Source organism: Meriones unguiculatus, chromosome 21 (genome assembly GCF_030254825.1).
Source record: "Meriones unguiculatus strain TT.TT164.6M chromosome 21, Bangor_MerUng_6.1, whole genome shotgun sequence".
Taxonomy (NCBI): domain Eukaryota; kingdom Metazoa; phylum Chordata; class Mammalia; order Rodentia; family Muridae; genus Meriones; species Meriones unguiculatus.
Window position 1 is genome coordinate 15,930,931 of NC_083368.1, and position 16,430 is coordinate 15,947,360.

At 36.8% G+C, this 16,430-nt stretch overlaps 1 protein-coding gene across 16 annotated transcripts in view; it reads left to right on the forward strand.

Annotated features, from left to right (window-relative positions):
* Kmt2c (lysine methyltransferase 2C) overlaps positions 1-16,430 on the forward strand; it is a 237,528-nt gene that overhangs the window by 142,767 nt on the left and 78,331 nt on the right. For all 16 annotated transcript variants that reach the window (XM_060373825.1, XM_060373829.1, XM_060373828.1 and 13 more), the window contains 9 exons: positions 2,221-2,322; positions 2,672-2,776; positions 7,685-7,866; positions 8,090-8,254; positions 9,190-9,299; positions 11,418-11,483; positions 12,456-12,668; positions 13,718-13,846; positions 15,320-15,439. In XM_060373825.1, the coding sequence (XP_060229808.1) occupies positions 2,221-2,322; positions 2,672-2,776; positions 7,685-7,866; positions 8,090-8,254; positions 9,190-9,299; positions 11,418-11,483; positions 12,456-12,668; positions 13,718-13,846; positions 15,320-15,439 (1,192 nt within the window). The remainder of the gene's footprint in view (positions 1-2,220; positions 2,323-2,671; positions 2,777-7,684; positions 7,867-8,089; positions 8,255-9,189; positions 9,300-11,417; positions 11,484-12,455; positions 12,669-13,717; positions 13,847-15,319; positions 15,440-16,430) is intronic.

Consider the following 16,430-nt stretch of genomic DNA (forward strand, 5'->3'; position numbering starts at 1 on the left):
AGACCTATAGAAAAAAAAAAAAACTAGAATTGTCCAGAGATGTCCTCCCAAGATTTTATAACTATTTTGGATTGATAAATACTTACTGATTGGTACGTTTTTTGAGGTATTCTTTAAATGTACATTGAAAAATATATTTGAATTGAGTGTGGTATTGCACTCTAACTCCAGCATTCAGGAGGCAGAGGCAGACAGATCACTGTGAATTCAAAGCCAGCCTTATCTACATAGAGAGTTCCAAGACAGCCAGAGCTAGAGAGAGAGACACACACACACACAGAGACGGATAGGGTCAGGGATAGAGAGACAGACAGACAGAGACAGAAGAATATATATGTATATATTTGATAAATATAGGCAGATATTTTTATAGTTCCTTTGTTATTTAACTGAAATTCTCTTTATCACTTTCTAAATGCCATCTTAAATTCAAAAAGCAAGAAATTACTCAGTTTTACTACTAACCAGAAACAAAAAAACTGTGATTCTGGATTTTTTTTTTTGTTGTTTCATATAAAGTAAATTGAAAACAGATCTATTTCTGAGTAGGTGGCTCACACCTTTAGTCATAGCACCTGAGAGGCTCAGGCATGTGGATCTCAGTGAATTGGAGGTCTATTTAATCTGCGAAGTCAGTTCCAGGCCATCAGGGACTACATAGTGGGATCCTGTCTCAAAAAATGAGATTCAAAAGGAAACAGACTTATTGAGACATAATTGGTGTGAGGGTACAGAGATTTGACACTCATACACACACACACACACACACACACACACACACACACATTTTAATAAGCTTTGTTGTTTATAAACCCTTGAAAACCGTACTACATCAAGACAGTGAAGACATTGAGCTCTTAAGTCTTACCAGGATCCTGTGATGTCCCTCTGGTTCCCCAGCTTCACCTCCCACTGTCCTCTTCATACATGACTAATCTGAGTTTCTTGTGGCTCGTGCCTGTAATCCTAGCCCTTGGGAGGCTGATGCAGGATTGGTGCTAGTTCACATGTCTTAAACATTTTGGAAGTTCTGGTCATGCCTCCAGATTAAATGTTTATGTTGCTTAATGGTTTCCCTTACAGTTGTAGTCAAGAGTTTTTATGACATTAAATTGCTGTTAATTGTGCTTTGATCATAACATCGTATTAGTAATATTGATTAAAACTGATTTTATAGGTGTTTAAATTTAAAATATTATAGTAATATATTTTTAGCTAAAATTTCATCCATTCCCTGCTAAAAATATTTTATTATTTCTATTTTGCCCCTTACTGTAACATGTTCAGTGTAGGTTTTAACTTTTTTAAGGGAAGAGGATCATATTTCATAATTTTGCTATTGGCCTCCTGTTCCCTGTTACCGAATCTAAATTGAAGCTTTTGTGGGGGCAGGGTATATAGTAAGAATCTAGTTGGTGCCCACTTGATTTGGTGAAATATAATTAAGTTCAGAATTGAGCACCTGTAGTTGGTACTTGGTCTGCTAATTCTGACATTTTGATAAACTAATAATAATATTCTAAAATAGTACCACTTAACAGAAATGAGTAGAGACCAAATATGAAATTTAAAACTTCTTGGGAGCAACATTTAAAAAGTTACAGTGAACTAAAAAATTTAATTTTAATGTGCCTTATGACTCCTATATTTCAGTCATTACCATTTTCCCATGTAAGGTATATAAGATTGGTAACTAGCTATTTTTACATTCTTGTGAGTCTAGTACTGAGTCTTTGACTGCTGCGTATATTACAGTGTATGTGACTTCAGCTAATCACGGTGTAGTTCTCAAGTGTCAATAAAAATGAATTGCACATATTTACAGTAGGTTATAATTTTATAGTTTCTTGATTAGAATGTCTGGATAATTAAGATTAATAAGACAGGCTTTGGGGTCCTCATTTGTCTTTATCTGTGGTGCTTGTATGACTAAAGTAATCCCTGTGTGAAATTTAAAAAAAAATCATTATGACTTTTAACCTTGGAGGCAAGGTCTTGCTCCAACTTAATCATCCTCCTGCCTCAGCTTCCTTAGTGCTATGATTATACTGTACATTACCATGTTTAACTATGAGTCAAAGTATTTTTCAATTAATATTATGTAAAGAGTTGTTAGTCTAGACATGAACAAAAATTGTATTCTGGATAAAAATTTTCAGTTAAGTGTAATACAATTAAGTAACATAGCATGATGGTTTTTTTTTTTTTTGCATTTTGTAGGTGTCTGCTGCAGATATTTCAGCTAATAAAGACGAAGAAGAAAACTCTATGCACAATACAGTTGTTTTGTTTTCTAGTAGTGACAAGTTCACTTTGCATCAGGTTCGAACTTAATTTTTTCCCCATTTTAATCTTTCCTATCTGCATAGATATCATCCAGTTAGACTATAGTACTATGTTAAATAAGAATATATTTTAAAAATTTGTTTAATCTTACCTGATAGGCTAGGGTCAGATGAAAGGAGAGGAGGACCTCCCCTCTTCTATCAGTGGACTGGGGGAGGGGCAGAGGAGGAAAAGAGAGACAGAGGGAAGGTGAGATTGGAAGAGTATGAGGGAGGGGGCTACAAAGTGAAAAATCTCACTTTGTAAATTGTAATAAATTTTAAGTTGTAATAAATAAAAAAAATAATTTAATCTTAAAATAGCTTTACATGTTGTTAATTTTCAGGATATGTGTGTAGTTTGTGGTAGTTTTGGCCAAGGAGCAGAAGGAAGATTACTTGCCTGTTCACAGTGTGGTCAGTGTTACCATCCATATTGTGTCAGTATTAAGGTAAGCATGTTTAAATTAAATGAGTTAACAAAAACATTTCTAATAAAAATTATTCTATTTATTCATTTATTCATGTGTGACTCCCTGCATGTGTATGAATGCAGACATTTGGAAGTCATAGGATACTTGTGGGAGTTAGTTCTCTTCTTCTACCATGTATATGGGTCCTGGGGATCAACTTAGATTGTCAGTCTTGGTGGCAAGGAGTTTACCCTTCAAGCCGTATCACTAGTGCCAACAAAGGTATATAAACTTTTATTTTGCTTGAACAATAATATGGTTCTCTCCATATTTAAATCAAGTATTTGTTGCTAGTATACATATGTGGCAATATTTTAGTTCTGAACTCTGTTTTTATCCCTCCTTTTAAAATTTTTTTTATTTATTACAATTAATTCACTTTGTATCCCAGCTGTAGCCCCCTCCCTCATGCCCTCCTAATTCTGCCTTCCCTCCCTCTTCTCCTCCCATGGGTCTTCCCCAGTCCACTGATGGAGTTTTTAAGTGTTTATTTCCTCAATAAATTTTCTCCTAAACATCTGTGGTTTTAAATTATGCAAATTATCCTGTTGTTGTATTGAAAAAGGCATAAAAATGTAGGTATTTACTCTTTAAAGTTTATCTTCTGACCATTTACTGAGGCGTTAATTTGTTTCTGCTCTTTTGATCCCCTGATAAAAGAAGAACTAGTAGTCATGTTGTATGACTATCCGTGTCTCTTCCTTGTTCAGGTTCCTCAGTCCTTCTCCACACACTTTTTCCCTTATAGCCAAAACAAGTATTATATTTAATGTAATTCTTTAATAACCAAGACCCTTCAACTCTTTAGTTGTAAGCATTTCTATTAGATATTTTATGTGGTAACCATGTACTTGGTTTTAAAGTTACCTAAATATGGGCATGTTGCAGTATCTCCTAATGAAATGAGTTTTTTGTAAGACCAATTTTTAATAAAAGTTGTTGTAATTTTTGAGTGAAGTAATGGGTGCTCAGTGGAAGTTTCAGTGTTCAGCTGTAGATGTAGGAGCCTCCTGTGTACTACATACCATTTTCTGATTCTGATGTAACATGGGATAAGAATGAACCTAAACTTCTTGGCTGTTGATCATTCTTAACTTAATCCCCTCTTTTCTTGCTTTCTGTGTGATGCCTTTATTTGTCCAAGATGTTGATATAGGAAATAAAGTTTCATGTAACCCCGGCAGGCACTAGTGTTATAAGTACACTAGCTTTTTATTCCCTTAAACTAACACTAGCTTGTATGCATTTAGGACTCAAAATGAAATATTGAAATTTATCTAAGGTGGGAGACTGGTAAAGTTACTATATGCAGGCATTCTCAACTTGTTGCTCATGGTACCATATCTTTCTTCTCAGCTAGTGAGGTGCTCAACAGGTAAAAGTGGAAGGACAGAACTGAGCTCCTCATGCAGTGGCAGTCACTTCTCCATCCCTTTGGTGTTGACTCACAATAAATATTAATGACAAAATTTAACTCCCAAATTATTTAAAGCCAATTAAAAATGAAGCTATTTTTTTTGTGTCTTTATATTCTAAATGCCTTGAGATTTGACTTTGTAATACTGGTTAAGGATATTGAACATGATTCCTTTCAAGATGAGATTATAAAGTCTTTTGAGCTCAATGATGTCTTAATATGGTCATTTCCTTTGGCTACAATGGCAGCAGTTTTAGGGGGAAAGTTATGATTTAGAGGCACCACCAAGAACTCTATGAATTCTTTTAAACTACTCAGTAATTCTCATTTTCAACTAAACTAATTGAAGCTTATAGTTAAGAATGTAAAACGAAAAACCTCAACTTGTTATTGGCTAATTGCTGTCAGGTAGAGTTTAAATACATGCTTTTCTAGCTACATGTGGTTTCTTTTGTACCACAGATTCTCTTTTGAACAGAACAGAATGCTATAGCTCCACTAATTGGAGAAACACAAGGTGATGGTGGGCTGCCTCAGTGAATAAAGCACTTGCTGAGCAAGGTTGCTTACCTGAGTTCACCCTAGAAGCCCAGATAAGGTGGCAGAAGAGGACTGCTGAGGGGGTCCTGTTGTCTGACCTGTATAGGTGCACCTGTGCACATGTACACATACACCCTAGGTAATGCTCTTTTTTGAGAGAGGGGTTCTCTGTGTTGCCTTGGCTGTTCCGACTCTCTTTGTAGACCAGGCTGGCCTTGAACTCACAAGATCTACCTGTCTCTGCCTCCCTGAGTGCTGGGGCTACAGGCATTCACCACTGCCCCCGGCTAAAACTGGGAGTATTTTAAAATACAAGAAAATAGAAGCATTATTTATTTAATGTTAATATAATGTTATCACGTTATGTCATATAATTTCTAAAATACTGTGAAACTCGAACAAGTTAGGGTGCAGCCGACGAACTAACCCTTAGCAACAGCAGTACTTTGAAAATGGTTCTGTCTTCAGGAGCATTTGGTAGCTGCTGCTCTAGTGTAGTCCCCCTGTCTTGAGTCATTTCCCTTCCTAGTCTCTGGACTGTGTCCCATCACCTGGTCAGCGGTGTCTTCACACTCTTAATTTGTTTAGATACACATTTTTCAACGTTGGGTGAGCTTTGGGTGTTATTCTGCTTCCAGATTCCTAGTAGGTGTTCTTTTCTTGCTGTAGGTCCTTACTATGTCTTGTACATGTGGAAGGTTAGTGTTCAGAGCCTTAGTTGTCAATTAACAAAGTGTCACAAGACTCGGCCTCATGTTTGCCCCTCTCAGAGACCACATTCTTAATCTGTGTGATCCGCAGTTTAATACATTTGGCCAAGCTGTATCAAATTCTTACGTAACTTCAACTCTGTCTCACATTTTATTATTCTAAGCTGGGGGGTGGCACATAGTAGGCCACTACCCAGTTTGCACACACACTTTCATTGAACACATAGCTGTGCTTTTTGTTACAGGTGTTTATAGTGTTTCCCCCCTAGAAGTTGCAGGGAGGAATTGTGTAGCTGCAGCAGACTGCAGGGCTTACAAAATCTCAAATACTTGCTGGCTGCCCAGTTGCAGAACAGCATGCTGTTTACTGTACTATTCCACTCTGCTTTTCCTTTCAGGCTCTTCATTTGCCAAGTAATATATTATAATTTGGTAATTTCAGACATTTAAAAGAAATCAATATGCTAATCAAAGTAATGAGAGTTGTTTAAACATCAGAACCCCAGCTTACTAAGCTCTACATCTGCAGCATACATTTACTCCTTTCAGGCCTCTTCATGTGGATAATTCTATAGTTCTCAGTAATAAGCTGGTGCTGCTGCATTAGCAATGTCTGGTATTTGCCGACTCACTACTCTGAATAGTCAAATTTGGATTTGTCTTTCAGCAGAGAGTTCATGTCTTTCTGTTACATCTTTACGGTACAGTGTCATTGCATAGTTAAATCAGAAAAATACCGGCTATTATGCAGTAAGTGTTCACTGCAGATATAAGTAATGAACTGTGGCTTTTGTCTTTTTCTGGATTTTTAATAGTAAGACGATTATAACCATAAGTAACTCTACATTTTTTTGTTTGTTTTTAGCCCACTGCACATATGCCATCCTATCATATTGCTTTCTCAAATACCATTTTTTCCTTTGGTAGTACTGTATTGCCTTGTCTAATCTATGCCCATAGCATCTGGCATGTGGTTCCTTGCTATCCTTAACTTTGCTGTACACAGTCCTTCGGCCTTTTCTTGGGACATATCCTTAATCTCTTCCATATGTTTCTAGGTAAACTTTAGGAATGAGCAGGAACTAAATTTCTAATTCCTATATGTTTAAATCACATTCTGCCTTCTTACTTACTGACTCACTTAGCTAGGTTAAGTATTAGACTTTTGCAAAGTCTTTTCTGTATAATATGTACATTGCACTACTATTCTGTTTTAACATCTGGTTTAGATGGAAAGCTTTGTACGTACGTACCTTTGTACTTTTGTAACAAATAAGACATCCTTATAGACAGTTGTTCTTCTAGAATTAGTTCTGTAGCTTTTAGGTGTTCTCCTTCCACATGAGCTGAATTTTTACTATATACTTTTACTGTTTGCTATGTCAGTGTGACTTGGAGATTTATACTTTTTAGTATCTTCAAGTAGTAATTCAAAGCTTGGCAGTGGTGGCTTATACCTTTAATCCCAATATTTGGGATGTAGAGGTAGGCAAATCTCTGAGTTTCAGACCAGCCTGGTCTGTTTACACAGAGAAACCCTGGCCTGAAAAACAAAACAAAACAACAAAACCAAAAGATGTTGATTCCAAGTGTATTAAGTTTCCATGGTGTAGCTTCTTTGATGATTTTATTAGAGATGTAGAGATTTTCAAAAATTCTACCAATCAGGTTTCTCAGACAGAAAAAATTAGTAAAGGTGACCTATAAGTCCCAACTCCATGTCCTAAAACTCCTGAAAGACCATAAACTGTCTCTGAGAACTTAGTATTTTGCTATGATAATTTTTCACCTTTTTTATTTGATAAGTTTCCATATTATGACCACAGATTTCAAAAACATGAATTCATAAAAACATAATACTTAGAGGTTTTTGTTGATGTAGTTTCAAATTTTGTCAGTAGTAGCAGGGCAGTTTTACTCAGTTTTAAAATCCAGTCACCCTATGTGTAAAAACCATGGGAGTAAGTCTGAAGCAATGGATAGTTTAGTGGACATTCATGTTGCTAAAATATGCACCACTTCAAATGGTCATGCTGATCAGATGGGCCCCTTCAGGAGTGCAAATGTTCCCTACTGAGCATTGGGCCACTAGTACCTGCTCCTGCTCGATAGGTATGAACATTAGTAGTAATTTATGCAATGTCCTAGTTTAAAACAATGATTTTTAAGTTAAGTAAATCAATCAATCACATGGATTCCCCCTCCCCCTTTGTTTTTCAGATCAGTAAAGTGGTTCTTAGCAAAGGTTGGAGATGTCTTGAGTGCACGGTATGTGAGGCCTGTGGGAAGGCTACTGACCCAGGAAGACTCTTGCTGTGTGATGACTGTGACATAAGCTATCATACCTACTGCCTAGACCCTCCATTGCAGACAGTTCCCAAAGGAGGCTGGAAATGCAAATGGTACCCTAGGATTTATGTTACCTTGTCAGTCTTCCAAGTTTTGAACTTAGTCATGTATACTTAATCATATAATGCACACTTGGTGTGATACATATTGCTAATCAGATAATTTTCACATTTGTAAAATTATTTTTTTTCATTCTGTGTACTTATACCTTCTCAATATTTCACACTTTAATATGAAAACAAACTTGAGACTTTTGGGGGGGGGTTTGGATTTCAGGTGTGTTTGGTGCAGACACTGTGGAGCAACATCTGCAGGTTTGAGATGTGAGTGGCAAAACAATTACACACAGTGTGCTCCCTGTGCCAGCTTGTCTTCCTGCCCCGTCTGCTGTCGGAATTACAGAGAGGAAGACCTTATTCTGCAGTGTAGACAATGTGACAGGTATGTGCCCCTCTACCTCCTTTGCTACCTTAAGCTTTTTTCTCAAATGCAGTAAAGGAATTTAGAAAATTACTTTCTTTAATCATAAATTTAAGGAACCAACTTTCCTTTCTGGAATTTTATTCTATTAGAAGCTTCCAGACACTTGAGATTTTCAGTTGGGGACTTTTTGATTGTTTATCAGTCTCTTCAAATTAGATCCGTAATTAGTGCTTGCATATATGTCTGTTTTATGGAGAATTTCTGAATCTTCTGGTAGATTCTAAAAATTGTCTCCTATACTCTTTCCCTGATCACCATTTCCCCCTAAAGCTCCAGATCTTAAACATAGGTATTAGAGACACACTCTTTGATATTCCTTATTAGTACGTGAACCTCCAAAATGCAGACTGCTTTCATTGTTTTTTTTTTTTGTTTGTTTGTTGTTTTTTTTTTTATCAACTGTTAGTAGTTCAGCACTGTACGCACAGTGTTAGTTTTAATTCATTGGTGCTGCAGTATTTTTTTGTAAATAAGCTGTGTAGTTTCTGTGGCACTTTGCTACAAGCTGCTCTGAGGTCATCGTTACTTGGCACACAGTGTATGTGTTGCTGGTTAGGTGCAGCAGGTGGCACATAGGCGGACACATAATGCTACTTGCACCCTTCTGAATTCCTGCTTGACCACTTCTTTGTCTTTCAGCATTTGATCACTGTGGAAATTGCCCTAATAATGAGCGTTTGCTTCCTCCTTAGTGTTTATTTTCATTTCTTTTTCTGAGTTTTCAATACAAGGAAGGATCTTGTGGGTTAATAGAGATGTTAGGGACACATAGAAGGTTGACATTTGAGACTCAGGACCCTAGATTAGAGGACTGTAAAACCCTGTTACAAGTTTAAGAAGAATACAGTTTCTAGTATATTTACTTTCTTTAAATGTATAAATTTTTTTTAAAGGTGGATGCATGCAGTTTGTCAAAACTTAAATACTGAGGAGGAAGTGGAAAATGTAGCAGACCTTGGTTTTGATTGTAGCATGTGCAGACCCTATATGCCTGTGTCAAATGGTAAGGGACTAACTAAACTGTATCTCTTTGATTTGTGAAGTAGAAGTTGTTTTGTACTACCATATACTTTCTGTTCTAATTGTATTAAAATGGTTTGTGTAAACAGAAAAGGAAGCATATACATATAGGCTCTAACATACTATTTTGCTCTCTTGAGTTTAACCTTTTGGAGTTACTGTATTTGAAAATCCCCCATTAATTTTATGATGGTTTTCTTTTTTAATTTTTTACTAATTACAGTTTATTCTCTTTGTATCACTGAGCAACAGACTTACTGTACACAGCCTGTTTTGGTGGGCACTGCAGACCATTACGTGTTACACAGGCCTTGTGACACAGTTGAATCTTCCAATCCACAAACTCAAATGGCATTTCATTTCTGAGTCTTTGTCAATGCCTTTCCTCAAGAGGAATAGTCTGTCCATCTGTCCTCCCTCCCTCCCTCCTCCCCTTCCAATCCTACCCTTCCTTCCTTCTTCTCCATCCATCCCCCAGTTCACTGATGGGGGAGGACTTCCTCCCCTTCCTTCTGATCCTAGTCTGTCAGGTCTCATCAGGAGTGGCTGTATTGTCTTCCTCTGTGGCCTAGTAAGGCTGCATCCCCCTGAGGGGGAGATGATCAAAGAGCAGGCCAATAAGTTCATGTCAGAGACAGTCCATTTTCCCTTTACTAAGAAACTCACTTGGACACTGAACTGCCATGGGCTACATCTGTGCAGGGGTTCTAAGTTATCTCCATGAATGGTCCTTGGTTAGAGTATCAATCTCAGAAAATACCCCTGTGCCCAGGTTTTTGGGCCTGTTGCTCTCTTTGTGGAGTTCCTGTCCTTTCCATGTCTTACTATTTCCCACTTCTTTCACTGCACTCTGCCCAAAGTTTGGCTATAAGTCTCAGCATCTCTTTTGATACCCTGCAGGGTAGAGTCTTTCAGAAGCCCTCTGTGGTAGGCTCCTGTCCTGTTCCCTGTTTTCTCCCTCTTCTGACTGACGTCTGTCCCATTTGCCTGAATGAAGATTGAGCATCTTACCGAGAGTCCTCCTTCTTGATTAACTTCCTTAGGTGTACAGATTTTAGTATGATTATCCTATATTATATGTCTAATATCCACTTATAAGTGAGTATATACCATGTGTGTCTTTCTGCTTCTGGGATACCTCATTCAGGAAGATCTTTTCCAGTTCCCACCGTTTGCCTGCAAATTTCATGATTTCCTTGTTTTTAATTGCTGAGTAGTATTCTGTTGTGTAAATGTACCACAATTTCTGTCTCCATTCCTCAATTGAACATCTGGGTTGTTTCCAGCTTCTGGCTATTACAAATGAAGCTGCCACGAACATGGTTGAGCAAATGTCCTTGTTGTATACTTGAGCATGTTTTGGATATATGCCTAGGAGTGGTGTATATATAGCTGGATCTTTTAGGTAGTACTAGTTTTAATTTTCTGAGAAAGCTCCAGATCGATTTCCAAAGTGGTTGTACAAGTTTACATTCCCACCAGCAGTGCAGAAGGGTTTCCCTTTCTCCACATCCTCTCCAGCATGTGTTGTCACTGGAGTTTTTGATCTAGCCATTCTGATGGGCGTAAGGTAAAATCTCAGGGTCATTTTGATTTGCTTTTCCCTGATGACTAATGGCAGAGAAACACTCAAAGAATGCTCAATGTCCTCAGCTGGTTTTCTTTTTTATACCCCATGTTTTGGAAGCTGAGTGTAGTAGTGGGCACCAGTAATCCCTGTGCCAGGGGAGACTGAGGCAGCAGGATAGTGAAGCCAAGCTAATGTGTGCTACATGGTGCATACCGGGCAGGCTATGCGATAAGCTCGGCTGTATAGTGAGGCCTTTTCTCAGAAGAAAAAAAAAGTCAAAACTAATCTGTGAAATACCTTTCACATAATACCTTTGATAACCCAAAAGATGATTTTGGCGTTGGGATTGAGCATATGGGTATAGTACTTGACTGGCATGTACGAGGCCCCTCCCTTCCTCCCCGCCAATAGTTAACATCCTATAGTATTCACACATTTGCTGAATGATATGTCTACACACACTGGAATTTTAATCTTGTATAAGTCTTTTTTTTCTTCAAACATTTCCTGAGTTGTTGTTTTTCTTTTCAGTGCCTTCCTCAGACTGCTGTGACTCTTCACTTGTGGCACAGATTGTCACAAAAGTAAAAGAGCTAGGTAAAATTTGAAAAAAATAAAGTTTTTTTTTAAGAAGCATATGCTTAATTCTTAAACAACTGGCTTGATTCTTATATGAAATTAAGTGAATTGTCTGATGTTTATTCCTAGAATTCATGTATGAGAGGTTCTTATTATCTCATTTTGTGGAAATTGTAGTTCTATAAATTTCAGATAATAATGAAAATAATAATTCTTTGGATTAACTGTTAGCATCATGCTTTCCTTCACTTCAGTTGTGTGCTTAGTTGTCAGTTAGAAGAAGTAGAAATCCTATTTAATTAAGCATTTATATAGTATTAATTTTTTCTCTGATAACTAAGACATTTTTATGAGAGATTCTTTTTAACTATTATTTAGACAATATTTCTGATACAGAAACATTTGGACTGTGTGAAAATTGCTTTAATAAGCAAGTTTTCATGTTAAGAGTTTGAGTCTGAAGAATTAATTATCTTATTAATATTTTAGTTAGCATACAAAGCAGTGGGTTTATCATGGGTTCCAGTATGTGTATATCACTGTACTTTAGGGTTCAGGATCTTTACAGGATTTTTGCCTGTCTTTGTAACTGGTCATATTGATGCTGGTTTTCCACATGGGCTTCTGAAGTAGTTTTGTTTCTCTTACATAAAATGATCCTTACAGTTTGTTTTTACTAGGAAAAAGCTTGTTATTGAGCAGCTGCAGCAATACCTGTATCTTCAGTGTCGTCTTCCTAAAAGTGGTCAAGATTTATGAAAGCCAAAATGCTTTCAGGAGGACCACTTTTTTCATTAACATTCTGCCTGTAGTCCTAGAAGGCTGTCAGTATTTCTAGTGTTATTGAACATCATCAGTTTAAGCATTTTGTAGATAATTGCTGAGTAGATGCATAGTTGTGTTTTCTTGCTACGTAGATTTTGTGATCAACTTACCAGTCAATTTAAAATGCAAGTTTAAATTTGTATTCTTGGGATTGTTTGACTTTAGATCCACCTAAGACCTATACCCAGGATGGTGTCTGTTTGACTGAATCAGGGATGACTCAGTTACAGAGTCTCACAGTTACAGTTCCAAGAAGAAAACGGACAAAACCAAAATTGAAATTGAAAATTATAAATCAAAATAGTGTGGCTGTCCTTCAGACCCCTCCAGACATCCAGTCAGAACATTCAAGAGATGGTGAAATGGATGATAGTCGAGGTAATAGTGATTAATTTTCCTTGGGATACATGTGTAAGAAGTATTGTATAAAAAACTTCTGAAAGATATGTATTTGTAAGGGTTAGTCATAGTGCTTAAGGGAACTCTTTTTGAGACACTTCCCCTCTTTGAGTGATATTCTTAGACTTCTGTTTGCATGTTTTCTTGTATTGAAATGCTTTTGTGATTGAAATCTCAAGCGCATTATGTTTGTGAAGCTTGTAAGTTGGGACATTCAGAGTAATTCACTTTGCTAGTGAGAATTTTCTAAAGTGTCAGCATAAGTCCTCTAAGCTTTGTATACTGGTGATTTGTAAACATTTTCTAGATCAAAATAAATGTTACAAGGTCTTTCTATCTGAAATTGTGAGGTAACAAAGTAATTTTAGTAGCAACATTAAATATAGCAGGAATTACGTTTTTTTTATTTCTGAGGATGATTTCTTTTGGGTGATTATTTTCATATGACTTAAAATTAAAACCATAATCACTTTCCCATCACGTTTTGTCATTCAGTAGTATTTATTAAATGCATATTGTATGACAGATGTATTAGATCTTAATTCTTATGTTACAGACAAGATTACCAAATAACCAAAGTGAGTGATAGGTATCTTTTTGACTCTTTTTTTTTTTTCCCTCTTTCTTTTTCTTTCCTTTTTTGTTATTTCGAGACAAGGTTTCTCTAATCTTGGTTGCCCTGTAACTCATATTGTAGTCTAGGCTGGCCTCGAATCTCTTTGTAGACCCACCTGCCTCTTTCCCAAGTACTGTGATCAAAGGCATGCACACCCCCCCCCCCGCCATGTGCCTGTTTCCTTTTTCTTAATCATATGTCAAATTCCATGGGAATACAGCACTGCATATGAGTCCCATCTCTATCCCTTGGGCACGTACCCATTTTCTGTTTACCTCTCAGTTACTTTAAGCACAGAGGATTAGTATGGCTTGGGGATCTTTTGCTTTTCTTCTTTGCTTTTTGTTTTTTGGTTAAGTTTTCTGTATTTGATAGATTTGCCCAGTTTCATCTGTACATTTACATTTTCTAGAAGGAGAACTTATGGATTGTGATGGAAAATCAGAATCTAGCCCTGAGCGGGAAGCTGGAGATGATGAAACTAAGGGAGTAGAAGGAACAGATGGCATAAAAAAGAGGAAAAGAAAACCATACAGACCAGGTAGAGTATATCAACTAAACTCCTAATTGTGTATTAGTGTTTTGCTTGCATGTATATAAATGCATTGTGTGAGTGAGTGCCTAGTGACCACAGAGACCATAAGATGGTGTCAGATCCCCTGGAAATGGAGTTTAAAACAATTGTGATCCACCATATGGGTGCTGGAAACTGAGTGGGAAGAACAGCAGTGTTCTTAATTACTGAGCCATCTCTCTCGGCCCCAAGCTAGACATTTCTATGTAACAAAACTTGGCTAATTTACTAATATTAACAATTCCGACAATAATAATAATGACTTTAATTGAATAACCAGGAATATGTGTAGTTTTTACATGGAACTAACTGTAATGGTACTTAGTTGGTTTTTATTTATGTTCAACTTTTAAAGCAATTAATGTATTTTCTTTATCAGTTGCTTTAGAAGTAGTATAAATACTGTTCTTCATCAATTCTCTTTTAAGCATTCATTTTCTAATAGTTTTATGTTTTAAAACTTCAGTAATTATGTAGGCTCAAAGTTGAACAAAACGAGGTTCTTCTGACTTCATGAATTTGTAGAACAGTTGATTCCATGAGTAATTGAGCTCTTTTGAAAATATTTTTAGTTCATTTTTATTTCTGTATATGTGTGTGAGCTTATGATAGTTTATGTGTACTGTATGCATGCAGGAGCCCATGGACACTAGAGGGTACCAGGTCAGGTATCATAAAACTGGAGTTAGAGGGAATTGTGAGATGCAGTGTAGGTGCTGGAAACCAAATCCAGCTTCTCTGACAGAATAGAAAGTGTTCTTAATCACTGAGCCATCTCTCTACCCCTAAATCTTTCTTTTCCAGTCTATTTCATGGGTTGAAGAAAAGCTGCTTTGTTGTTTTTTAACACCTTATTGTAAAAAAAAAAAAAAAGTATTGAAATGTCTCATTTCAAGAAATTGTAGCCTTTTCAAAGCCCATGTATTAATGTCTGTTTTCAGTCATGAATTAGAAGCTTAGTTCAGTCTCTTTCATTTCGATTATAGGTAAGAACTTTTTATTTGAAGGAATTGTTCAACAGGTAAAGTGGTTGCCATGGAAGCATGAGGACTGATGGAAAAGCTAGTTGGGCTACCATGTGCTATAAACCATGTGTTCTAAAGTCAGAGACAAGGGATCCTGGATTGCCAACCTCTGGTTCAAGTAAATAATCTGCCACACTGTGTAAGGTGGAGAGAGATTAAGGATAAAATCTAGTGTCAGCTGTTGGCCTCCACATGCACATATATGTACATACCCCTATGTGTGTATGCCCCACACATATAATCTGGCCTAAATACCACATACCCATACATATGCAAAAAAATAGAATTGTTAACTTGCATTAAACAGAACACTGAATTTTTAAAAAAGTTCACCATTAATGACAAAGCCATTCTTTTTAATATAGAATTCTAGAGAGAATTATTTATCACTTTATGTGATTTCTGTTTTATATAGGTATTGGTGGATTTATGGTACGGCAAAGAAGTCGAACAGGACAAGGAAAAGCCAAGAGATCTGTGGTCAGAAAAGATTCTTCAGGCTCTATTTCTGAGCAGTTACCTAGCAGAGATGATGGTATAGTGTGGAATTTTTTTATTTTTTATTTTTTTGTTTTTGTTTTGTTTAACTTCTTGGGATTGATACTCTGTTAGAATGAATTGTCACCAAAATGATACTGCTACATACAGCATTGTGGTTCTTTTTGGTGGAAGGATTTGAATGCCATAGACTTAAAAATATGGTTTCAATCCAATAGACTATATTCTTTAGAGATTCTTTTTTGGCCTGGTATGGTGGTACACGCCTGTAATCCCAGCACTTGGGGAGGCAGAGGCAGGTGGTGCTGTGAGTTTAAGGCCAGCCTGGTCTACAAAGCTAGTCCAGACAGCCAAGGCTACACAAAGAAACCCTGTCTTGAAAAACCAAAGGAAAAAAATAAAGAGATTTTTGTTTGTTTGTTTGTTTTTGTTTTGGGTTGTGTTGGGAGGGGAGAATGGGAGGGAGAGATGGGGTTTATTCTTATGGTTCAGGCTGGTGGCTATTTTTCTACATAGCCAATAGCTTCCTCAAACTCATGATACTCCTGCCTTAGCCTCCCCCCAGTGATAAAATTGTGGGCACTCAACACCACATTTTTTCCCCCATTTCTATTCATTGCTATGGATGGCACCCAGGTACTTCAGTGCTAAGTGTACATTCTACAAAATTCCTTACCTTTTCTTTGAATTTTTATGGTCTTACCACTCCCTCCATTAAACATTTCTTGTGCTAAATATGAAGAGTAAAGGGACTTGCTTACTTAGTTGTATCAGATACTTTCTTCCCACTTTAACTAAGGCCTCTCTTTGCCTATGACTTAATATACAATTTAAACTTACAGGCTATGTAATTGTTCAACAAATCTTCACAAGGATTATATTTTATTAATCTATCAGTATATTTTGTCGCCCTTGCTTAAGAAAGCTAAGTCATTGTTCAATATAGACCTTTGTATGAGTTAAGAATGTTCTATTGCCTGGGCAGTGGTGGCACACACTATTAATTCTGGCATCTGGGATGCAGAGAC